The sequence below is a fragment of the Rhinatrema bivittatum genome, chromosome 1 (assembly GCF_901001135.1).
Source record: "Rhinatrema bivittatum chromosome 1, aRhiBiv1.1, whole genome shotgun sequence".
NCBI classification, from domain to species: domain Eukaryota; kingdom Metazoa; phylum Chordata; class Amphibia; order Gymnophiona; family Rhinatrematidae; genus Rhinatrema; species Rhinatrema bivittatum.
This window is the reverse complement of record NC_042615.1, coordinates 423,871,932-423,898,878: the sequence shown is the minus strand read 5'-3', so window position 1 is coordinate 423,898,878 and position 26,947 is coordinate 423,871,932. Positions and strand designations below refer to the sequence as shown.

Genomic DNA, 26,947 nt, shown 5'->3' with positions numbered 1-26,947 from the left:
ATTCCATATTCCCAATAGGAATACCCATAATACATTTTTCCTGATTTATCCTACGAATTAGCGGCTCAAAGGTCAATATAAACAATAATGATGACAATGTGCAACCTTGTCTTGTGCCCCTATATAGGGAGAAAGAATCTGAAATTGTACCATTCACCTGGATATAAGCCAGGGGTAAATGTAGAGTACCTTTATCGCATCTAAAATGAAACCTGACAAGCCATTTTTTGTAAGATACACTGAAAGAAGGACCAAGAAACCCCATCAAAAGATCTCTCCACGTCAAAACTGACAACTAATTGTTCATGCACTTTTTTATGTACTCATTTCCAAGCTAAAAGTAGTCTTCTAATATTTGAGTTGGAGTGCCTGCCAAAAACAAATCCTGATTGTTCACTAAATATTAGGGTTGTCAAAACATGCTTTAATCTATTTGCTTCTAATATCACAAAAATATTTATATCAATATTTAACAAGGAAATCGGCCTATATGAGGCCGAGTTATCAAGTTCTTTACCCAGTTTTGGTAATACAATTATAACTGCAGGCCTTAATGTATCTGCATTACCCTCTTCTGTATCATATCTTCAAAAAGATTTTTAAGAGGCCTGTTGGAGTCATTTTTTGTTATTTTTGCTGAGGATATATATAGAAGATAGGCCGTATGGATTCAGAGTTTTCACCATGACACAAACTAGTTTGAAGGCCACAGCCAACCTATGATTGAACTCCTGTTTACTGTCTTGCACTGTGAAATGTTTATGAACAGGAGTCTGTTTATTTAGTTATACACTAAGTCTATGATGAGAAAACGGGTAATTAACTTATACTAAAGCCTGAGAGAGAGAATGAAGGCCACACAGCTGTGTCTGAAATCTGATAAGAACTCAGAGGGCCGCGTATGTGGATGCTGAGCAGCCATTGCTTAGTCAGGTTAAGGCTCATTCCACTAGGGCTCAGGCAGTGTCATGGGCAGAGGTTAGATTGTTGTCTCCCATCCAGGGGTTACTGGAAAGAGTTACTCCAGTCCCTAGACTAGTGTTAATATATTCTTTGTCTGAGCTTAGTATTTTCCTGTTGGCTGAGTGCTGGAATGGTTATCTATTAATAATCAAGTTTTGTTAGTTTGTCCACAGTTGGCGTTTGCAGAGAATACTTGTGGGCTGATTTCACTGCAGGGGTATATATACCATGATGTCAGCTTTACTCCATCTCCATCTTCTGATAGAGATGCATAACTCACTGGTTCTGGATTCACCTGTATGTATGCATTCAATTTTTAAATATACATGTGCTATTTTGCCCCGCTCAACCACTTGCTCAAATAAGTACAAAGTAGGTGGCTGCTTTTAATGCACAGATTTTGCATGCACTAATTTTCAAACAGAACCAATGCAGATAGCCTCTATTTGAAAATTCATGTAAAGTGCATGCATTAAAAGCACCCATGTAGTTTGCAGCTGTATGTCTAATTGAAAATTGCCCCACAAATATATAGATTAAAAAAAAAAACAAACCCCAAAATAAAACAGCCTTACATAACAATTCCAAAGCGTCCATTCAATAGATAGAACTTCGCATCAATCCATCGTCTGTTTAATCGTCGTTCCAGGAATGATAGCACCAAAATGATGAAAACCTGCAAGAGAATGTGAGTTTGAATAATGCTCTGTCAAAAGCATACCAGTTCCTATCATGTGGTTGGCAGGATCACGAGTGCTCAAAGTGGAAATGCAATCAAAGTTGTTTTTGCGTTGGGGAAGAAAGACAAGGTGATGGAAAGTGAAGGATGAATAATGAAAGAGGGCTTCAGGGTCCCAACTAAATATTTAGTACTATTCTACCAATTTTCATCCATTTTGGGATTTTGTGATCTTTCTTTCTGTATTCCTGGGTTTCCTCTTCTTTACTTTGCAAAAGCTATTTTCTTTTGGGGTCAGGGGCAGCTTTCCCCTCCTTCTTCAGCTTTCTTGCTAAACGCCTAAAGATCATTTCAAACAGAAGTTGTGACATCTATTTGTTTTCCCAGGGATTAGATTTCTGTGCTGCACTTACTTAAATTTTTTTATTTATTGCAAATCAGTTCTTACGTGCTTATGTGGGGAGACAGCCAAATTTGTGTCCCTTTTTATTTTGGATGAGGCAGACCCAGTAGATTCTATTGCCTGAGAAGTTGAGAAAATGTTTCAATGTTTGCAACTGCACTACATGCTAACACTGGGTGGCTCTTGATGTACATTAGAACATAAGAGCAGAGAAATGCCATACTAGGTCAGAACAAGGGTCCATCAAGCTCAGTATCCTGTTTCCAACAGTGGCCAATCCAAGTCACAAGTACCTGGCAAATAATAGATAAATCACAAACTACTATTGCTTATTAATTAATAGCAGTTTATGGATTTTTCCTCTAGGAACTTATCCAAACCTTTTTTAAACCCAATTACACTATCTGCCTTAACCACATCCTCAGGCAATGAATTCCAGAGCTTATCTATGCACTGAGAGAAAAATAATTTTCTTTGATTTGTTTTAAATGAGCTACTTGCTAATTTCATGGATTGCCCCCTAGTCCTATTATCTGAGAGAGTAAATAACCAATTTACATTAACCTGTTCAAGTCCTTTCATGATTTTGTAGAATTCTATTATATCCCCTCTCAGTCATCTCTTCTCCAAAGTGAACTTCTTTAGCCTTTCCTCATAAGGCAGCCATTTCATGCCCCTTATCGTTTTGGTCACCCTTCTCTGCACTTTCTCCAGTGCAACTATATCTTTTTTGAGATGAGGTGACCAGAATTGCACACAGTATTCAAGATGTGGTCTCACCATGGAGCGATACAGAGGCATTATGACAGCCATCATTTTACTTACCATTTCCTTCCTAATAATTCCTAACATTCTGTTTGCTTTTCTGATCGCCACAGCACACTGAGCTGACGATTTCAATGTATTATCCACTATGACACCTAGATCTCTTTCCCGTGTGGTAACTCCTAAGATAGAACCTAACATCGTGTAACTACAACATGGGTTATTTTTCCCTATATGCATCACTTTGCACTTGTCCACGTTAAATTTCATCTGCCATTTGGAAGCCCAGCCTTCCAGTTTTGCAAGATCCTCCTGCAATTTATCACAATCCACTTGAAATTTAACTACTCTGCATAATTTTGTATCATCTGCAAATTTGATCACCTCACTTGTCGAACCCCTTTCTAGATCATTTATAAATATATTTAAAAGCACCGGTCCAAGTACAGATTCCTGAGGAACTCCATGGTTTACTTTTTTCTACTGTAAAAACTGACCATTTAATCCTACTCTGTTTTCTGTCTTTTAACCAACTTGCAAGCCACAAAAGGACATCGCCTCCTGTCCCATGACTTTTTAGTTTTCTTAGAAGCCTCTCATGCAGGTCTTTGTTGAATGCTTTCTGAAAAAACAGATACACCACATCTACCTGTTGCACAAATTCCACAGTGCAGGTGCCATGATAGAGGACACAACACTTGGTGTGAGAACTGTGGGCACACACAGGTTATTCTCCCCGTAGCACAAATCCGTTCTTTATCTTCTTCTATATGCTGCAACAAGTTATCAGTGTTCTTCAGTCTCTCAAGTGTGGCCCCTGTAAAGGAGGGGTTACATACTTATTTCTGACTGAGTAATCTGCTGGATGTGTGACCCCCCCAAAAGCCAAGAGTAGATGGATAGGACGAGACTGCAGATTCTAACTAGAGTAGGAACTGAGCAATTTCTGTCTGTGATGGGCACCTTCTCCTTGGGTTGAGCACTCAGGTGCTCATGGCCAGCAGGATTTGACAGGAAAAACAGGAAACACAAGGCACGTTCTAGGACAATGTAGAACCCAAATCTGGAGACATGAAAGCATCTCAGAAGCAGTTCAGTACCAAGCGTAGAACCAAGGTCTGACCAAATGCAGACTGTGAGCCTGGAATCCAACTGTGTCCAAACAGGAACAAGATGGCCATTAACAGGAAGTATACACCATAAGACTGGGACGACTAACCAGAGTGTTCAAGAGGCCCATTGATGCCTTCTGCTGGCAGGAGGCAACAACTGTCCAACAGAGCCTCACATCATCACAATAACTAACACTCAATATGCTTTTCATTATCATAATCACCCAATTTCGAGCACTATATCCCAGTAACAAATTTTCAAACTGCCAACCTTGACAGCATCAACCTAGACTAAGTATCACCAATATAAGAGTCACATTACCCTGGAGACCCACCTACCAGTTAGCACATAGAATATATTGCCAAAACTAATGGGCCTATAAACTTACAGGTGAATTTTCAAACATTGCATGCATAAAAACTAGCACTTGTACACATAAAATAGCACATGCACAAATACATGCTATTTTCAAAACTGCAAGTTAATACATATAAATTTGGGTCCATGAGTAACCTTGCGCATCTAAGGAAAGGGCATGCCAGGACTTTCTGGGGCGGGACCAACATATACGCACATAAGTTGCTATTTTAAAATTTGTCAGTGTGACACACGTACGTCTTACTTCCATATATTTACTTCTGCTCAATATCTGGTTTAAGTGATCATACACATCGTTAAAGTGAAAAAATGACTAGGTAGAGGGTCTGCATGCAATGGGGGGACTTCAGGCTGAAGAGTCAGAAGGTCTTCACAAGCTGCAGATGAAATAGACGAACTGGTAGACTAAATGGTAAAACTGGATATTTCATTGCTGCGCACGTTATATAATATACCTTGACTTACGCATGTAAAATCCAACTTACAGGGGGTAAAAGCATCAAATTAATGCAATAAAAATTTACATGCGTATTCTTTTAAAATTGGAAGTACAAATATGTGGGTATCTGAATTACTCACATTTATCTGTCTAATTTCCAACTTATTCGGCTACTTAGCACCTTTCCTGTTACTTAGACAGAAACATTTGAACTTATTTGGATAAGTAGTGGCACTTATCTGGCTACATTCTGATTTATCTGACTGAGCAGAAGCAGGTCTACATAGCTAGATAAGTCTGAAAAGTGCTACTTGTCTGTCTAAGTAGCGCTTTTCAGACTTATCCAGCTATGTGCCGCAACTTATCAGGATAAATTGGCTGTATCCGGATAAGTTCAAACTTGCATGGCTCATTGTTTTTACATACACAAGCATTTGTGCATATGTATGTACTCATATTTTACAAATTCTCTGCACTGGTTATTAAATACAGTAGCAACTTTGCATGCACCCATATACATGTGTAAACGGGTGTGTGTGAGCAATTTTAAACGTTACTCTCTTAGTGTTACCCTAAATGCAAGTGCTCTGTTAAAATTCATTATCCAAGTATCTACCAATGCTGTCCTAAACTTTATGGGCTCTTTTTCACACCAAAAAAAAAAAAAGCGTAGAGTATAGCAGTATAGGTCTGAGCTAGGCATCCTGTCCAACTCTGCTCTTAGGATGCACAATTTCATCCAGTGTTTATTGACATAACAATGTAAGGTGTCACAGAGTGGAGAATCAGCTGGAAAGTGGATTTCCCCAGCAGCAGCAGGGTCAGACTCTAGGACAAAACCAGACAGGGTCTTCCGCCTGACCAGCCATCTCTCCCCCTTGGATTGAGCCTGTAGGGCTTTCTGGGAGTAGTACATAGCAGGCTGGAGTCTGGGCAGGCAAAGTTCAGATGAAGACAGTGTCCAAGCAGGAGGTCAGGGCAAGCAGTGAACAGACAAGTCAAGGCTAGAGAAGTCTGCGTCAGCAACAAGATCAGTCTAAGGGATGCTGACAGGAAAGGCAAGGTGAGGCAACACAGGGGAACAAGGCAGGAGCAGGTTACTGGCACAGGAGACAAGGGATGGATGGAGAAGAAGGCAAGGGCTGAGACTGGAAACAGGGATTGGAACAGGAAGCAAAGTTGTCGTGGGAGACAATGGCTGGAGCCAAAGGCCCATAGGGAGCAGAGGCCACAGGAAGGACTGGACAGGAGAAGACAAGGACAGACAGGGCAGGACAAGACTAGGACAAAAAAAGATACAAACACAGGCTAACAGGGAAATAACGCAAAGCAAGGTACGTATAAGACCAGACAAAGGAGAACCAGATAAGGAGGCCTAAGCAGGTCACAAGGGAATGCAGAGCAAGACTAGTAGGCCCAAAGGCCACTGGGCAGGGTAAGGAGGCCAAGAAGGTTGCAAGACAAGGCAGGATGGCTGAAAAGGCCACAGGACAAGGCAGGGAGGCTGAGGAGGCCACAGAACAAAGTAGGGAGAGTGAGGCCACAGGACAAGGCACAACAAGAAGACCACAGGGGCCACGCAGAAGCGAAGTAAGGCAAGAAGGGCCAATGCAAAGAGCCGAGGTGACTCGAACAAGAGGCACTGAGTTTTGGGAGAAGCAGGGCTAAATAGGGTTGGCCTTGCTGAGTCATGGGATCATGACAGAGATAGCTAGAGCAGAAGAGAGTGTGGTTCCATGAGGACCGTTGCTGGCAGTGGAGGTGCCTAGTAGCCAGGATTGTTACATAAGGCCTGCTTTTCTTTAATTTAATTAAATTCATAACCCTATTTCAGAGAAATGGTATGATTCAGTTCTGCCTTTTCATGAGATTAGGAAGTGATTTCATCCAGTAGAAGGCATACTAGGATCCTGGAGGGATTTTCTTATAATTTATTTGCAGGATAGCTGCTGAGAGCTTCTAGGAGCAAGGATGCCTAAAGATTCAGGATAGTGTGTAGAGATTTGTACAGAGCCCATATTGTCAGTACCCCAGCAAGATCCTGCAATGGGAATTTGTAAGTACAAGGCCTCCAAGCAGTGGCATTCCTGAAATGTCCTTGTATATGCTCTTCCGAGAGGGAGAGTGCTGGTATATTTTCTGGGAGTAAGGAGGCCAGAAAAAAACTGGAGGCACTGTGGGGATTCAGAACAACTCCATAATTTGATCTTTTCTACAGGATTGTATTGCAGAGGGATTAGAAGTTAGTTTGTATTTTTGCAGATGACACTAAAATCTGCAACAGAGTAGACACACCTGAAGTAGTATAGAAAATGCAAGATCAAGCAAGATCAAGGAGTAGTCGAAGGTTTGGCAGCTGGGATTCAAAATCAAAAAGTACAGAGCCATGCATTTGGGGTACGGCAATCCAAAGGAGCTGTATATGATGGGGACTGAAAGATTGGTGTGCACAGATCAGGAGAGAGACTTCAAAGTGTTAGTGTCTAACAATTTGAAGGTAGCAAAGCAATGTGACAAGGAGGTAACAAAGGCCAGAGGAATGCTGAATTGCATAGAGAGAGGCATAACCAGCAGGAGAAAGGAGGTGATAATGCTCCTGTACAGGACATTGGTAAGGCCTCATCTGGAGTACAGTGTTCAGTTCTGGAGACCAAACCTCAAAAAGGATAAAAGATTGGAAACAGTCCAGAGAAAGGCAACTAAAATGGTGTGGGGTCTGCACAGAAAGTCTTATGAGATGAGACTGGAGGACCTGGAGGAGAGACAGGGAGATATAAGAACATAAGAACATGCCATACTGGGTCAGACCAAGGGTCCATCAAGCCCAGCATCCTGTCTCCAACAGTGGCCAATCCAGGCCATATGAACCTGGCAAGTAACCAAAAACTAAGTCTATTCCATGTTACCATTGCTAGTATTAGCAGTGGCTATTTTCTAAGTCAACTTAATTAATAGCAGGTAATGGACTTCTCCTCCAAGAACTTATCCAATCCTTTTTTAAACACAGCTATACTAACTGCACTAACCACATCCTCTGGCAACAAATTCCAGAGTTTAATTGTGCGTTGAGTAAAAAAGAACTTTCTCCGATTAGTTTTAAATGTGCCATGTGCTAACTTCATGGAGTGCCCCCTAGTCTTTCTATTATCCGAAAGAGTAAATAACCGATTCACATCTACCCGTTCTAGACCTCTCATGATTTTAAACACCTCTATCATATCCCCCTCAGCCATCTCTTCTCCAAGCTGAAAAGTCCTAACCTCTTTAGTCTTTCATCATAGGGGAGTTGTTCCATTTCCCTTATCATTTTGGTAGCCCTTCTCTGTACCTTCTCCATCGCAATTATATCTTTTTTGAGATGCGGCGATCAGAAATTGTACACAGTATTCAAAGTGAGGTCTCACCATGGAGCGATACAGAGGCATTATGACATTTTCTGTTTTATTCACCATTCCCTTTCTGATAATTCCCAACATTCTGTTTGCTTTTTTTGACTGCCGCAGCACACTGAACCGACGATTTCAATGTGTTATCCACTATGACGCCTAGATCTCTTTCTTGGGTTGTAGCACTTAATATAGAACCTAACATTGTGTAACTATAGCATGGGTTATTTTTCCCTATATGCATCACCTTGCACTTATCCACATTAAATTTCATCTGCCATTTTGATGACCAATTTCCCAGTCTCACAAGGTCTTCCTGCAATTTATCACAATCTGCTTGTGATTTAACTACTCTGAACAATTTTGTATCATCTGCAAATTTGATTATCTCACTTGTCATATTTCCTTCCAGATCATTTATAAATATATTGAAAAGTAAGTGTCCCATTACAGATCCCTGAGGCACTCCACTGCCCACTCCCTTTCACTGAGAAAATTGTCCATTTAATCCTATTCTCTGTTTCCTGTCTTTTAGCCAGTTTGCAATCCACGAAAGGACATTGCCACCTATCCTATGACATTTTACTTTTCCTAGAAGCCTCTCTTGAGGAACTTTGTCAAATGCCTTCTGAAAATCCAAGTCTACTACATCTACCAGTTCACCTTTAGTCACATGTTTATTAACTCCTTCAAAAAAATGAAGCAGATTTGTGAGGCAAGACTTGCCTTGGGTAAAGCCATGCTGACTTTGTTCCATTAAACCATGTCTTTCTATATTTTCTGTGATTTTGATGTTTAGAACACTTTCTACTATTTTTCCTGGCACTGAAGTCAGGCTAACCGGTCTGTAGTTTCCCGGATCGCCCCTGGAGCCCTTTTTTAATATTGGGGTTATATTAGTTATCCTCCAGTCTTCAGGTACAATGGATGATTTTAATGATAGGTTACAAATTTTTACTAATAGGTCAGAACTCTGGGGTGTATACCATCTAGTCCAGGTGATTTACTACTCTTCAGTTTGTCAATCAGGTCTACCACATCTTCTAGGTTCACCGTGATTTGAAAGGAATTAATGATGGACAAAAATCAAACCCTTTCCAATGAAAAGGTTGTAAAACTAGGGGTCATGATATGAAAATCCAAAGAGGAAGACTCAGGAATTATGTAAAAAAATATTTCTTTACAGAAAGGGAGGTGGATGCATGGAATGCCTTCCTGGAAGAGATGGTAAAGACAAGAATGGTAATGGAATTCAAAAGGATGTAGGATCCCTAGTGGATACAGAATTGAAATGAAGAAATGGGGTAACCTCAGTTACATATAAGGTTATCATCAGCATATGAGAGTACCTGTACAGAGTGGCAGTTACTACCCTAAGTAATATGCTACTAGAACTCTCTAACCTAATACAGATGTAAGCAACAGGACTGTCATTGGGAGAAGCTGTCTGTAATACAGTTAACTGATTTTACCAGTACCTTGGACCATACTTCCATGGGATCTATGGTAGACTCCAACTGAGCATTGGCACCCCTGATCTGCCATTGATCATGCTCCTGATAGTGATAAACCCTGTGTTTCGGTATGGTAACTAGACAGTAACACACTGCTAGACCTAACCACATGGGCCGGACATTGTTGGAATCTTTTTTGCCCTAAACAAAAACTATGTCACCTAAGCCATGGGACACACTGCCCAACACTTTAACTAAACTCATTGGGATGTTTGTACCTCTAACATCAAAGAGTAGGGGGAGAGGTGAATATCCCTAATAGAATTCAAAATGCATATCACTGGTAAACAAATTTCTGGGAACATTTTTTCCTCCACAACCTTATGTAAAACAAGTAACAAGCTGAACACAAATATGCATTTATTATGTCTGTATCACATACCGTTTGCCAGTAAATACATTGCGATATACATTAAGCATTGTTACATGTCTGTAGCGGCATAAGCTATAATGGCAATGTTGGCACCAGAAAACAAAACTAAAAATGTTTTGCCACAGATTTTCGTTTGTAATCACTATCCGACACTTCGCGGACGAGATTCCAACAATAGTCACCCAGCATGGAGGGGTTCTACTTGCCTGGATACCATTTCTCCATTTTGACAATGTCTTGATGAAACCTTTCACCATGTTCACAGCACCAAGGTTGTCTTAATGAATGAGGTCATACTCCTTTTCTGTGCTTTCAGAGTAAACTAACCACAGATGTAACAAAACATGTCACTGCTATTACGACATTGGCACGACATTTCATAAAGTATATGAAATTAAATCCACAAGCTTTAAACTCAACAGTTTTAACGATATGATTCGCTCATTCATACAGACGTTGTATAAGAGAATACTCATTGCTGCTGCTTATATAAGGTTGCGTCGTCATAGAAACAAGTCAGAATCTTGCAGCTGAGCTGGGGCTTGCCCGAGCAAGTTCTGGCATGATCAGGCAGAGTTTCTTGGTGTATTTTTTTAAAAGTTACTATGTTATTTATTTATTTTATTTATTTATTTAAAGGTTTTTTATATACCGCGGAACGTTTCAAACATCACCTCGGTTTACAATGAACAATAATTTAGCAACAGGCTTTACAATCAATTCAGAAAGAATAAGCATATATCAATAAACAAGGCAATGAGACAACATATGGTACAATTGAGTCCCATCTAATCTCATAGGAGAAACTATGTATAATTACCAACAATATAAAATTAGGTGTATTATGTACAAATAATAATATACAATCTATGTATAATTAAGTACATGTTACATGTTATGTTGCTTATGGCTGTCAAAAATATGACATACACTTTAAAAATCATAAAAACTACTGTCCAGCAAGAAAATATATGTACATGAGATTATGTTTTAAAATGTCACAATTATTGTAACAGAAAATTGGCCGTTTCTCAAAAACCTTATGTGATGTACAAATTTCAAAGTAATATCTCTGATCAACATCAAAAAATCTATTGGGAACACCAAAAAGCCTGAAGGAAACAAAAACTTTGTTTACCAGTGTTACTACTGGCACTTATTTTATCTATCTGAGAAGGACGAGGAACTAAGTAAACCAACCTGCCATTTGAACCTGTGGACAACATATATTACAAGCTGACTCAGGAGAAAAACTCAGGGAATGATCAAGAGTACCTTCTACACCAGTGATGGCTAACCTATGACACGCGTGTCAGAGGTGACACGCTGAGATGTTTTTGCTGACACGCGCAGCGTTTCGTGGACTATCAGGAAATTATTATTTTTTTATTGGCTGCGCCGACCCTTTAAAATTAGTTTTTTAGTATCCCTCCACCCCCAACCCAATGCCCCCGGGCTCAGGGAGGCTCATGCGGCGCAGCGACAGGCAGATAGGCAGGGCCATGGTAAGGATCACGTCACCACGGCCCAAAGAAAAAGATCGCATTTAAACACGCTGATGCTCCTCCTCCTTTATTTATTTATTTAAGAATTTTTTATACTGGTATTAGTCGAAACATCATATCGGTTTACAGTGAAACAATAGAATGGAAAATACAATGAACAGGGGAGAGGGTAAGGGGGTATTAAGAACCGATAGGAGAAGCGTGGAAAGAGCAAAAAAACAGGCGCAAAGGCAACTAGGAAATAAATGCATATCAATTATAACAATTATAACATAACTATGTACAAACTAATTACAAGATTGGATAATGTCTGAGGGTATGGGGCACGATTAGGGGGGAGTTCTTAATGGTCCGGGGGGTAGGCTTGTTTGAATAACCAAGTCTTTAGTTGGGATCTGAATTTCAAAGGGCATGATTCAAGCCTGAGGTTGGTCGGGAGAGAGTTCCAGTGTGTGGGCCTAGCAATGGAGAAGGCCCGATCTCTCGTAGATGATAGGTGTGCCTTCTTGAGGGAGGGCACAAGGAGGGTCCCTTTGTTGGAGGTTCTGGTAGGTCGATTAGGACATGAGCGACGGAGGGGTTCGTCAAGCCAATCTGAATTGTGTGTGAAGATGGCTTTGTGAGTAATGGTGAGGGTTTTGAAGAGTATACGTAATGATACTGGGAGCCTGTGAAGGCCTTTGAGGATGGGGGTAATATGGTCATATTTGCGTGTGCCGGAGATGGTTCTGGCTACTGCATTTTGCAGCATTTGGAGGGGTTTTATGGAGGAGTAGGGCAGGCCGAGGAAGAGGGAATTATAGTAGTCCAGTTTGGCAAAGAGTGTGGCTTGGATGACTGTGCGGAAATCACCAGGGTGCAGTAAGGGTTTTAGTTTTTTCATAACATTGAGTTTGTAAAAACCCTCCTTGAGGATTGTGTTGATGCGTTTCTTAAGGTTCAGTTGTTGGTCGATCTGAACCCCGAGGTTTCTGGTGTAGAGCAGCGATGGAAGGGTGTTGTATGCAGGGTCGTTTGCAAGGGCAGGTTTGATAGGGAGATGTTGGGAAATGAGGAGTAGCTCCGTTTTTGATGTGTTTAGGGCTAGGTGGAGGTTTGTAAGTAAGGTGTTGATGGCTGCGAGGCAATTCCCCCAGAAATCCAGGGCCTTAGTTAAAGAATCCTGAATGGGAATGATAAGTTGCACGTCGTCAACATAGAGAGAGAATTTGAGGCCGAGGTCTGTTAAGAGCTGGCAGAGAGGGGTGAGATAGATGTTGAATAGTGTAGAGGATAGGGAGGACCTTGAGGGACTCCCTGAGAAGAGGGCATGGTGGGTAGATTCTGCATTGCCTATCTTAACTGAGAATTGCCTGTTAGCAAGATAGGAGGTGAACCACATGAGTGCAGAGCCGGATAGGCCAATGTCAGATAAACGGGATAGGAGGTGCTTATGGTTTATGGTGTCGAAGGCTGCCGAGATGTCCAGCAGGGCCAGGATGTAGCAGTGTCCTTGGTCCATGCCTCGAATGAGGTAGTCAGTAAGGGAGAGAAGGAGGGTCTCAGTGTTGAGATATTTACGGAAGCCGAATTGTGAGGAGTGAAGAATATTGTTCGTTTCAAGGTAGTCTGTTAATTGAGAGTTGACGACCTTTTCCATGATTTTTGAGATGAGTGGGAGATTAGAGATGGGGCGAAAGTTGGAGGGGTCCTTGGAGTCCAGTGAGGGTTTTTTGAGCAGCGGTTTGACAACTGCATGCTTGAAGGGGTCAGGGACGATGCCTGAGGAAAGGGAGCAATTAATGATGTCGGCAATGGTATCAGGTATCATGAGGAGGGCTTTGGTGGGAATAGTGTCTGAGGGGTGGGTTGCGGGTTTGATCTTTCTAAGGATGGACGCAATTTCAGTGGACGAGACAGTGTCGAGGGCATTAAAGGTGGCAGTGGTGGAGTATGTGCCTAAGCTTGTGGAGAGTGGGTGGGGGTTAGGGGGAAATCTGAGGAGGATGTTTGCAATTTTATTATTAAAGTAGAGAGCCAGTTCCTCACATTTCCTACTGGCCTCATCGTCTTTAATAGCAGGGGGTGAAGACTTAGTGAGTTTGGATACATTGGAGAAGAGGGCTCCTGGATTGTATTTATAGTCATGTATCCTTGCTGCATAAAAGTCACGTTTGGCTTTCAGTGTGGAGAGTCGGTAGTGATGTAGCGAGGATTTGAAGATAGAAACCTTTAGCTGGGTTGGGTCTTTGCGCCAGGCTCTCTCTTTTTGCCTAAGGTCAATTTTCATTTGTCTTAAGTCCTCGGAGTACCAAGGTTTCTGATTTTTCATGGAGGGGTTCAGCTCGCGCCTAATGATAGGGCAGAGTTTATCAGCGATGTCTAGGGTGACTTTGCTCCAAGATTCGAGGGCAGTATCTGGGGATGAGCAGTCAAGTAAAGATAAGGATCCAGCAATTGCTGAGATGAGATCATCACTGGGGCAGGGTTTCCTAAAGATGATCGATGTGGTGGTGGAGGGGTTGCCCAAATTGGAGGACTTTATGGATAGGGAGGATTTGATGATGGAGTGGTCGGACCAAGGGACCGGTGTGCATGAGAGCATGCTAGATGCGTGGATGTTGGAATTAATGAAAATAAGATCAAGGGTGTGCCCTGCTTTGTGGGTGGGAGCGGAGATGATTTGCCTAAAACCAATGGCATCCTCCTTCCTGCCTGTGCGGCCCCGGAAGTAAACGTTGCCAGAGCCGCGTGGGCAGGAAGGAGGAGAAGCATCAGTGCCTGCAGAAGAGAAGCAGCGCTTGTGCTTACGGGCCGAGAGGAGGAAGAGGCCCAGTAGCAGGGCCGCCACAGCCCGAGAAGATTAGGGCCGCTGCAGAGCCCATCCTGTGACGACCCGTGAAGAGGAGGCCCAGAGATGTGAGAGAGGCTGAGGGTCTGTAGAGGGTGTGTGTGTGTGTATATGAGATGAGTTGAGAGATTGTGTGTGAGAGTGAGGACCTGCATGTTTGCAGAAACAGCATGTGCTTGAGCAAGACAGCATGTGGGAGTGAGAGAGAGCCTGTGTGTGTGAGTCAGACAGCATGTGCCAGTGAGAGACTGTGTGTATGAATGATTGTATGAGAGATAGCATGTGACAGTGAGAGCCTGTGCTTGAGCAAGACAGCATGCGGGAGTGAGAAGAGAGCCTGTGTGTGTGTCAGACAGCATGTGCCAGTGAGAGACTGTGTGTATGAATGGTTGTATGAGAGAGAGCATGTGCCAGTGAGAGACTGTGTGTATGAATGGTTGTATGAGAGAGAGCATGTGACAGTGAGAGCCTGTGTGTGTGAGAGGGAAATGCATGTGAGAATGAGAACCTGACTGTGTGTTTGAGGGAAGAAGATAGAGAGAAAAGAAACAGAAAAAGACAATATAAAAGGAATTGGGGGAAAAAAATAAGAAAGGGAAGGTGGGAAAAAAAAAGTCTGTGACCAACCAATTAGAAAACTAAGATCAGACAGCAAAGGTAAAAAAAAATATATAAATTACTTTTTACTGATTGGAACATGTAATCTTTGGGAATGTGAAAGAATAGCAATTTCTCTATGCGTATCTCACAATGTACGAGATCAGCATGGAGAAAGTGGAAGCCCATGGGACATGCACAGAGGAGGCAGCAGAATGGGCTTCAGTGTCAGTAGCAGCAATCGGCACCTCCCCAATAGCCATGTGGCAGCAGTGAGAGTGGCAGCAGAGGAATGAGAGAGGTTCCGCGGTTGCTGGCAAAAGAGAAGGGGGTCTGCCTTTAGTGTGTGCATGTGTATGAATGGGACTCTGTCTGGGGCTGTATGTGTGTGAATGCATGGGTGCCTGCCTGGGGGTCTGTTTGTGTGTGTGTGAGAGAGAGTGACTGGGAGTGTTTTAATTGAAGATTTAGCCAATGAAATTCAGCAACAAAAAAGTCACTAAGCAGGTAAGGTAAAGAATTATTTGTTTTTGCTTTATTAATAAATACAGTACATATATTAAAATTATAACTTTGTGTTATTAATTAGAGCTACAGATATCACAATTATGGATTTTTCTAGAAGTGACACACCACCCGAGTTACGCTCGTTTTTTTAATGAATTTTGACACACTGAGCTCAAAAGGTTGGCCATCACTGTTCTACACAGTAGAATTTAGAACTGAAATGGTAGCAATTGTTTAATACACTTCTGGACCTTTAGGACCTGATAGTTTAACTAATTAGTAAGGGGTAGATTTTAAAAGAAGCGCGATCAGCCTACTTTTGCTTGCGCATCAGACTCAAGCAAAAGTACGCTGGATTTTAGTAGATACGCGCGGAGCCGCGCGTATCCACTAAAATCCTGGATCGGCGCGCGCAAGGCTATCGATTTTGTATAGACTGCGCGCGCCGAGCCGCGCTGCCTCCCCCCGTTCCCTCCAAGGCCGCTCCGAAATCGGAGCGGCCTTGGAGGGAACTTTCCTTTGCCCTCCCCTCACCTTCCCCTCCCTTCCCCTACCTAACCCACCCGCCCGGCCCTGTCTACACTCCCCCCTTACCTTTGTCGGGGGATTTACGCCTCCCGGAGGGAGACGTAAATCCCCGCGCGCCAGCGGGCCTGCTGCGCGCCGGGCCGCGACCTGGGGGCGGGTACGGAGGGCGCGGCCACGCCCCCGGGCCGTAGCCACGCCCCGTACCCGCCCCCAAAACGCTGCCGACACGCCCCCGGAACGCCGCAACGACCGGGCCCGCCCCCCGACACGCCCCCGACACGCCCCCCTCCGAGAACCCCGGGACTTACGCGAGTCCCGGGGCTCTGCGCGCGCCGGGAGGCCTATGTAAAATAGGCTTCCCGGCGCGCAGGGCCCTGCTCGCCTAAATCCGCCCAGTTTTGGGCGGATTTAGGCGAGCAGGGCTCTGAAAATCTACCCCTAAGTGAGTAAGTATTCTTCCTGTTGCTTGCACCATTAGAAAAGTGTGAGCAGTTTGAGGAAGAACTTCAATTAGATGGCTGTCAACCAGGTTTAAGATTCACTGTGAAAAAAAAAAAAAAAGAATTTTTCTTGGATCCATTGGGAAAATCCATCAGAGTTCTCCTAGCAGATCTGGAGAAAGTCCCCAAAATTCAAAATGAATCTGTTTGATCCCACAAAATCTGCTTCAGATTTTCAAGTGATCTGGATACACTTTCTGAAGATTTGATACTGAATCTGAAAACTCCAGTTGAACTTGCTAGGAAGTTTGAAATCCATTTGAACTCACATGGCTAGCTCAACATCCTAAACTGAATTTTTCAAATTTCATGGGAAATCCTTGTTTTCTGACTTATTTTTGACATGTGCACATCTCTATGCAACATATTATAATTAGAAAGAGATTTTTTAAAAATCATAATTGCAAACCTTACTTGTAAACACATTTCCAAATTGTAGAGTTTATGAGTGAGGGAAATCTAATTGCAACTGCTATTTACTTTGAGAAACAAATTAATAGAATTTTAATATACTTACTGCTGGAGCAAGGGAGCAGTGCAGAAACAAGTCCATGTCCAAAGATTTATTGCAGGTGTCATTTCTCTGCTGGCTTCTGCAATACATAGAAATGAAGTTTATTACAGTTTAAAATCAGCACATTTAGATAATGTTTACTGTACAGATATTCTGCAGATACAACCGTGTTCCAATATTTGCCATGTGTTGAATAAGCATTACTTCCATACACATTTCTGCTGGTTGTTACTCTTTTTGGGGTGCTATGGTATTATTTTACTAGTTATTATTTTTGAAATCCCTGTGACTGTATGGCAAGGTTCTAGATGCCTCTTTCTTTGCAAGAGTTTGTGTAACTTCACAAAATAGCAGTGGAGGGTTATTTTTTGTTGAGGTGACACCAGAATTTGAATTTTTTTTTCATGTTAGTTGTAATGTGAATTGCCCTAGCTCTGCACTGCACCTGTTCTGATAATTAATTATATTTTATTGTATTTATGAAGATTTCTGGTTTTCTGCAAAGATGGTTCATGAAAGAATACATTAATTTTTGTTTTATTACATGATTGGATCTGATTGTTTTCTATACTTGTGCATTTATAAACTGCAATAAATATAAAATAAATTCTGATTAATAAGGAATGTTTAATGCTGGCAAGTGCTAGAAATAATTGAAATAAATTATTTTAAAGTTTCATACATGAGGTATAATGGCTGTTGCAAATTACTTAGAAAGCCATTCTAGGGTGCAGTATATGGCATTATTTATCAGTAAAAAAACAACTAGTAGACCTGCATGCCTTCAGCCCATCCATGTTAACCTTGTGCTCACCCAAAAAATCAATTCTGGGTACGCCACTGCTCCGTGTGGCCCACGGAGAGATGCTGCCATCGGCGCTGCGCCCCTCCCTAGGCGCGCGCACACATCACTAGTTCTTTTAAAGAGCCTGCGGCGGGAACCTAGCCACGGCCCTGGATGCTGATGTCAGACTCTTCAGCGTATAAAAGCTCAGGCCTCGCTCCAAAGTGTTGCCTTTGCAACAGGTTTCCTCGTACTCCGAGTACTCGTTGCTGATAGAGAATCCTCTCTACATTGTGTTCCTGATTCCTGTTTTTCCTGGTTCCTGTCTTATCTATGTATTGGTCTGACTCTTTGGATTTCGATTCTGCTTTGTTTGACTACCCTTCAGCTCATCTCTAGTCCCGGACCTCCGCTATGCCTGACTACGCCTGCCTTCTCCGTGCCCTGACCACTGCCTTGATCGACTACACTACAGACCTTTCTGTGTCCAGAGTTCTATGCTGCTTGCCATGACTTCCACTTGCCGCCGGCTCTGATCCTAGCCTGTCAGTGATGCCTCCTCTTGCCTATCCTCTGGACGTGTACTTACAAGGCTTAGGCCTTCCTTTGCTTGAGCGCCTCCAGTTACTTATTGTTTCTTTGGTGCCTGAGTTCCTGTACCAAATCCTGTCCAGGGTAGGACTATGCCATCTACCGGCTGCAGTCTCTGGGCTGAACCACTTCTCATTAATTACTAACCTCGAGGCCCACCTAAGTCCTGCCGGCCCCGGCACCCAAAGGCTCAACCCGAGGGGAATGAGGGCTGATATAGGTGAAGCTCCAGCGGCCTCTAGCTTCAGCCAACTCCACCTGCTGACGGTGGGGACCCGTAGGTCCTTATCTACGGGTTGCATCAACCCCACCTCTGCCCAAGGGTCCACCTCCGATGCAACACTAACTTGCTATGAGTGCTTGGATAGGTATGAAGCAAATGGAGAAAAAACAGTATCCAATGTCTCTGAGACCTGAGAAGAGAATATTGTGACTGGATGACAAGATTGAGAAGAATTAACATAAATTATGTTCTTGAGTCAAAGCCTCTGATGAAAGAATCTTTGCTGGAAAGTAATAGTGATTCGCTATTATGGAATGTTTTTGAAACCAAATTGATATTGGTCCAAAATACTGTTATTGTCTAGAAACAAAATAAGCTATTTTAATACAATGGCTTCTTTGATTTTAGTGACAAATGGCAGTGATGAAATTGGAATGTTTTGGGTCAAGGAAAGATTTTTTGAGACGTGGTTTAACAGAAACTTAATTTAACATTGGGGGAAGATATCTTGTGAAAAGGGACCGGTAAACAATTGTGATTGACTCAGTTAGTGTTACGAACCTGCCTGCGGACCCCATCCCATGGACAGGTCCTCCATTTACCGCTGTGCCTGCCCGACACCTCCACCTTGGGTCCTTGCCCTGCGCGGCCTAGGCCACCTCTGGATCGTCCTGCCGCCTCGGTTTGCCGCGGCTTCACTATTTTTTGCCACTTCCTGGGACCTTGCTTGTGCAGTTGGATGCTGCTGACGTCCTCTTTGTGGCTCCAAGCCGCCATCACTGACTCTGCCTTCGGCAGGGGAAGATGCCGCCGGGATATCTTCAGGCGGCTGGAAGCTGCCGTTGCCTCCTATGCAACCCTGTATGCCGCCGGGACCTCTCTTCGACCATGCGGCAGAGACGCCACTGTCCTTGGTCCTGCTTCCACTCCTGGGCCCTTCCTAGGCACCGGCGTATGCCTCTCAATCTATTTAAAGGGCCAGTGGCGGGAAAAGCCTGCAGCCCCACCTTAGTCCACTTCCTGCTTCAGCCCTATAAAAGGGCTCAGTTCCTGTTCCTCTGGGCCTTCGTACCGGATCCCATGGTCGTCCATGTTCTTTTTCACTGATCAAGGTCCTCCGTGGTCTTCATTTGTCTAAGATGGCTCTTCATTCCATGTCTTTGATGTTCCTGGTCCTTCGTTGCCTTGTCCTAGTTCCAGATGTCTTGATGTTCCAGAGGTCCCGTTGTTCCATTTCCTGAAGTCCTGATGTTCTGAGTCTTCCAAGTTCTGAGTCTTCCAAGTTCCGAGTCCTCCAGATGGCCACTCCAAGGGTAAATCTGTATAGATCCGGTTCCTGTTTCCGGTCATTGGAGCCTCGTTTGGTTGGATCCTCTTCCGGTGCTTATCCCGCTCCAGCGTGGCCCACAACCAGTCTTCCCAGGTTGTGTAGGGCATGCAGAGGACAGGGTGGTCCATGACCAGCCCCCCTAGGGGGCTGTGTATGGTGCCTGAGGGGCAATGCCCACCTGAACCTTCCAAGTTCCAAATCCTCGTCTGAGCCTTCCAAGTTCCAAGTCCTCATCTGAGTCTTCCAAGATCTAAGTCCTCATCTTGTTCCTGCCCTCAGCCTCCGTCTGGCCTCATGCACTCGTCGTTCCAAAATGGCGGGTCCGGAAGGGCTTCTGAGTGGCTGGAGGGCTACTCCTGAGACCAGCATTATGTTGCTGGGTCAGCATTATGTTGCTGGGTCTCATTGGTGCGTGTAGGTCCAGCGGAGGGCTGATCCTGCCCGGTTCCTGTTCTGAGTTCCTTGCTTTAGTTCCAGTCCTGCCCGTGCTTGCATGCTCTAACCTCCCACGGTGTGCCTTGGGGCTCCTCCCTGAGTCGTGCGGTGGTTCAGAGGCTCATGCTCTCCCATGAGCTAGCGACCGTGCCTCCATGCTCTCAACAGCAGCCGTAGGCCACACCCGCAACAGGATCCGAAGGCCACGGTCGCAACAGTTAGCTGATGTCTGGCTATCTTCAAGAGAACTGTTGAACATGGATTTAGTGGAGAAGAGGAATTCAATGTATTGATTGTCTGCAGAACCTTTGCTTGAGAAGTTCTGACATTGTTCATTGCTGCACTTTGATATACTGGTCAGTAAACAAATTGCAGGCAATACAGTTTTATTGCTTTACCCTAATACATTTGTCATTAATGTTTTGAGTATTATATTTCCGTCAACAGCACAGGACACAACATAACTCTTAAAAGGTAGCCAGAAATGTATTGCTATTGCTAGCCCAATAAAATAGAATCACCTCTAATTTGTTTGTTAATCTTTATTTCTATGTATTTAATTGAATTAATACAGCAACCACATAATTCTTTTATTCCTTATCTAAATTCTGTTTCTTTATGTTTACTAAATTATGTTGGGTTTTTTTTTAAAAACATGCTATAGCTGCTACAAATTTTATCCATGTTCAAAGAGCTCCTGTTCCCTTTGAACAGTAGTTTTAATGACCTCAAGTTCTCATAACGAGATAAACACTGTACATTTCCACTGTCACTGGCTAACTTTAATAGAGTACAAAAAATACTGCTTGTCCTTTTTTTTTTGTATAAACATATCTTAATTATAATTTTATATGTGTTACAGCTCTGTTAGGGTACATGCATGTTAGATGTGCTGTCTAAATAAATAAAAAATGAGGGGCTCGGTGTTTCTTATGTACCGAGGTCTCAGGAAGCATGTGGTGGGTTTTCTTTTTAACCTTTCCCTGTTTCTGTGTCTTTGCATCACCCGATGCACCGTGATGTGTCAGTAGCTGTGTCGATGGCAGGTGCGTCGGGGAATCTGTGCTCTGTGTTGAATGACTTGAAGGTCATACGTCGACCGAAGTTTAGCACGTTGGATCCCTGCCTCGACTTGACGCATCTCCCTGCGCCGACGGCGGTATTCCTGACGCCGCTGACGCATCCTGGTCCCGGAAAAAAACTGGATGTGGGGCTTTATGGGCCTCATTGGAAGATGGTTTCCCAATTTTATTTTTACCATTCTTCACCCTCTGTGTGGAGGAGGGTTGAAGGGAGGAAGCCCTCTTCCTGTCTCTCGGGCTTTTGGATTTTCTGGCTGGGGAAGACTGAGTGGAAAGTTGCGGGGCATAGGACCCCAATGTGTCCCAGGCACTCTCCCTCAGGTGTGCAATCTTCGCGGCCCGTTGTTGCTGGGCCCTGGAAGACATCTTGCCACAATTGTGGCAGGCTACCATATCATGGTTGGGTCTGAGGCAAAAATAACAAGTTTTATGTCTGTCTGTGGCAGACGTTATTTTGCCGCAATGGCAAAATTTAAAACTGGGGGCCTTCGGGGCCATATCTAGCACTGAAAAGTGTTGTTTGGGGCTCTCAGTGAAAGGAAAGAAAAGAAAAGAAAGGCAGGAGCAGAGAGAAATCGTGTTGCTCACGTTCTCTGAGTTAACTTACTGTTTTATGTAATGGTTGTTGATGATGTAAACCGGAGTGAAGGCAGCTAGCTATACCTCGGTATATAAAAAGCTTTAAATAAAATAAATAAAAATAAAAATAAATAATCGTCCTAATCGCGCGTGGGGAAAAAGAAAACTGGCAGGAGTCTGTTAGGCTGCGCAGGAAGAATACTGCGCAGGCGTGTAGCGGCCAAAATTTAGCTGTTAGAAGTTCACATCCAGAATTGCCAGGGGGCGCTCCCGGAAAGCAAGGCTAATTCAGCCCTGTTTATCTGTGGAAAAACTGCATTACAACAGCAATAAAAATGGCTATCACATAATAGACTAAAATTAAATACTTCAAAAACAGAATTAATATTTTTATCAGTAGTACCAGACTCTATATTTCAACCACCCACTACATTTATATTTGAAGGGCAAGAAACTGCAGTAAAACCTCATGCAAAAAACGTGGGTACTATAATAGATGGCAGACTTTCTATGACAAACAATGTATCAGTATTAGTAAAAAAAAAAAATCATTTTTTAAGCTCTATATGCTAAAACAACTAAAACCACTCCTATTACCTTCTGATTTCTGTTCTGTAACTCAATCCCTCATCTTAACAAGTCTGGACTATTGCAACGCTCTATATCTAGGTCTGCCGAAGGTCACCATACACCCTCTACAACTTGTTCAAAATGCCATTGCTCGTGTACTGTAGAATATCCCTTGCAGAGAACACATTACTTCGGTTTTGCAATATTTACATTGGCTACCAATATCCTACCGCATTACCTATAAAATTCTAACCATAATACACAATCTACTACATAACGCCAACTCAGTATGGCTTTGTGCCCTTCTTAGAATTTACAAACCCACAAGGCAACTACATTCAATGGACAAATGTACGCTGGAGATACAATCAATAAAATAAGCACTTCTAGATCTGACACGTAAATGCGCTTTTTCAGTTGCCAGGCCAACCCTTTGGAATGCTATTCCAGAAGAAATACTAAAGAATTCAAAAAGGCTCTAAAAACATACCTTTTTACCGCAGCCTACAATATTACTTAACAAATCCTTCATAAGTGCTGACAGCCTCGATTGTAACATTACCAAAATGACTGCCATATGTTTTTAATGGTCTTGAAGATTAATTTACATGTTTTTAGTTCTTTTGAAGTGTAATTTTAATGACGTGCATTGTTTTTGTCTACATTGCAAATTTTTAATTATGTATGTTTTATCTTTGTAAACCGCTTAGCCGGACAGGTCTCTGCCCAATTTTGCGGTATATAAATCTTTTAAATAAAAATAAAATAAATAAAATAAGTATGATTGTTTATCTATTTATGCACTGTGTATTTAGCTCATGACTTTTCATTGGTAGCTCAGCACAAGAGTTACATTCATGTACTGTAAGTTCAAGCTAAGCCAAGAAATAGGCAAATTGATATAATGAAGAATCTAGCCAGTGCTACAGCTTTGACATAACCAGCTTCAAAGTTTGTTATTTTGGGGGTGGGGGTAAGACAGAGGTAATGATTAATTTAAACATAGCAGCAGATTTCAAGATTTTCATGGTATGTTGTAGTAGATTCCATGTAATGCCAACTCAACGCCATCCCTGCCCAGACAATGTAAAGAAACCTCCATTCTTAATGTCAACACTTACCTCATGTCTATGGGGTACATCCTGATCACGGGGTGAGGGCAATGTGCTGCAGCAGCAAGGCAGTACAGATATAACAGCTCCAAAAGATGAGAAGCTGAGCTGAAATATTAGAAATTGTGCTCCACAGAGAACTTGCTGCACATATTACACTGGCCTCTTCGTGTGCACACTGGGGAATAAGTTTATCTTCTGCCAGTTTATGCCTTTATTGGAATGCTGGTGCATGGCATCATTGTCTCTGAAACCCAGCGATTTCATCCAGTAAACCTGCATTATGTCATCAAGAAAGTAAATATCTAGTCAAACATTTACCATTTTAATGGAGGCCATCAATCAGTAACTCTGCTCCTGATAAGTATCACTAACTCAATCATTTAAAAATAGTTTGATTTTTTTTTTTTTTTACATGACAACACTCATTATTTGGATACAGTCATCAATAAAGGAATGCAAAGGGCTAGAAAAGCAGATGGAAAAAAGGCAAAAAATATTCACTAGAAGGAGAACAAAATAATCTTTCTGAGAGCTAAGCCCAAAGTACAAACACTGATTCACTCTTCACATGGCAGCTATATGGTTGCATATTGAAGAAGAGGGGGTTTATTCACTGGAAAATTGACCACTTAGATTGATCGATTTGACCTCCAGTGACTAAAGTAGTGTGCTTTCTGGGTTAGTTCTCTTGGATACACAGAGAAAAAAAGGTCAAACAAACAGGTTTTAGGTGATACCTTTTTATTGGACTAACTACAATGGTATCAACTACAACATGCTTGTTAACCTGTATTTCTACCTTCAGTGAATAAATCCTGGATATACAGCTACATACTGACTGTGAACAAGGCCAGCCCTCAAGTTACAAGTATGGTTGCCTGCTGGCTCCAGATTTTCAGGACAGGATGATCCAGTCCTGGTTTTATACCATTGTGCACAGGGCCTTGTAGTTCTGATTTTTCTATTGCATTCCCTAAGACAAGCAAGACTACAAGACCCTGCATGCAGTAGGGTAAAACCAAGACTGATTCAGCTTGTTCTGAAAATCTGGAGTCAAGTGGCAACCCTAGTTACAAGCTGGTGTAATGCTCAAAATAAACCAAATAAGGAGGAAGGGCAATTAACAGAGCCAACTCTCCACTCCACCATGCATAATGTGCCAGAAACCAGAGAATAAATACAAGCATCAGTTTCAACCTTTTAGATCTTTATTTATTTCATTTTTGACAGATTATGTGAATCACTGCCCTTGACAGTAGCACAGTTTTGACTGTTTCAAAGGTATTTTTAAGGCTATTATAATCAGCTTCTCTAAGATAATATCTAAATTGCCAACTAGAAATAAGAGAAGCAAAAAAAAAGTTTATTAGCGAACAAGTAGCCCAGTTGGATAATCGAGCAAACAGGGTCTTAACAGAACATAAATTTGAATTGTGAGGATTTTGTCTCCTATTTTGAAGATAAAATACTAACAATTTATTCATCTTTCCCCCTGTAACTGTAAGCGAGCATTGCGGAAGGGTTAGAAGGTAAAGTTTGTCTATTTGCGGATGATACTAAAATCTACAACAGATTGGACACGTTGGAAGGAATACAGAGAATGAGACGGGATTTAAGGAAGCTGGAAGAGTAGTCGAACATATGGCAACTGGGATTCAATGCCAAGAAATGCAGAGTAATGCATCTGGAGCGTGGTAATCCAAAAGAACTATATGTATTGGGGGGTGAAGGGCTGATGTGCATGGAGCAGGAGAGAGACTTTGGGATGATAGTGTCTAATGACCTGAAGTCGACGAAGCAGTGTGACACGGTGATAGCCAAAGCCAGAAGAATGCTGGGTTGCATAGAGAGAGGAATATCTAGTAAGAAAAGGGAAGTGATAATCCCCATGGACAGGTCCTTAGTGAGGCCTCACCTGGAGTACTGTGTTCAGTTCTGGAGACTGTATCTCAAAGGAATCAGAGACAGGATGGAAGCGGTTCAGCGAAGGGCAACCAAAATGATGGGTAGTCCCTATCGAATGACTTATGAGGAGAGGTTGAAGAACCTGAATATGTACACCCTGGAGGAGAGGAGGAGCAGGGGTGATATGATACAGACTTTCAGATACTTGAAAGGTTTTAATGATCCATGGTCATCAACAAACCTTTTCCATTGGAAACAATTTAGTAGAACTAGGGGTCACGATATGAAATTCAAGGGAGGAAGACTTAGAACCAATGTCAGGAAATATTTCTTCACTGAGAAGGTGGTGGATGCCTGTATGGCTTTCTGGAGGAAGTGGTGAAGACTAAAACTGTGAAGGATTTTAAAGGGGCATGGGATAAACACTGTGGATCATAAAAGGCTAGAGGATTAGAATAAATAAAAAAGCTAAACCTGCACGGAGCAGCAGTTAACTATCTTGGGAAGCTTGCTGGGCAGACTAGATGGACCATTTTGGTCTTTTTCTGCCGTCATTACTATGTTACTATGTAACTACAGCAGAAAGGCATATATTGTGAAGGGAATTTATCAGGGATTTTGAAAGCAGTATTGATCATGTCATCTTTAAAAAAGGGTGGTTGGACCCTGCTATTAGCGAGCCATATCGGCTTGTATCAGTTCTCCAGTATTTAAGTAAATTGATTCAGAAAGTGGTTCATAATTGCTTCAGTACTTTTCTGGATGAGGCAGAGATCTTGTATTGTTATCAATCAAGTTTTTCTCTCAGCTATGGAACTGAGACAGCTTTGTTGGCATTGGTACACAGTGTCAAAGTGCATGTAGACAGGGACAAGGATTCTTTGCTGATCCTTCTTAATCTATCTGCTGTTTTTGACACACTTAGCCATGAACTACTCCTGGAGGGAATATTGTAGCAATGGTTTCAGTTATTCTTAGGGAGTTGGAAGAAGTGTGTGATCTGGAACGGTCAATATTCTACTTATCGCCCAATGCACCACAGGATGCCACAGGATTCAGTTTTATCACTGGTCCTATTTAATATCTATGTGGCACCGCTTGCAACACTTATTCAAAGTCATGGGCTGAATTGTCAGCCTTATGCAGATAATATCCAGATTTTGGCCCATTTCAAAGGCGACCAAGGTCCTAGTCTGCTGAAATTTATTGTTTGCTTGCAAGCCATAGCTAATTGGCTATTCCTGAATAGGTTGAAGTTAAACCCAGCAAAGATGGGGACCTTAAGGATAAGTTAAGGCTGCGGGGGCTTGTCCCTCGCAGTTGCCATTAACATAGGAAA

The 26,947-nt window shown here is 42.5% G+C and overlaps 1 protein-coding gene across 1 annotated transcript in view; it reads right to left on the bottom strand.

Annotated features, from left to right (window-relative positions):
• Positions 1–23,868, bottom strand: part of LOC115096851 (stimulated by retinoic acid gene 6 protein-like) — a 225,523-nt gene extending 201,655 nt beyond the window's left edge. Inside the window, exons 1-3 of the mRNA XM_029612056.1 lie at positions 23,710–23,868; positions 16,998–17,073; positions 1,539–1,639 (exon numbers count right to left, since the gene is read on the bottom strand). Of these exons, the coding sequence (XP_029467916.1) occupies positions 1,539–1,639; positions 16,998–17,073; positions 23,710–23,729 (197 nt within the window). The 5' untranslated portion in view covers positions 23,730–23,868. The remainder of the gene's footprint in view (positions 1–1,538; positions 1,640–16,997; positions 17,074–23,709) is intronic.
• Between the last annotated feature and the right edge of the window lie 3,079 nt (positions 23,869–26,947).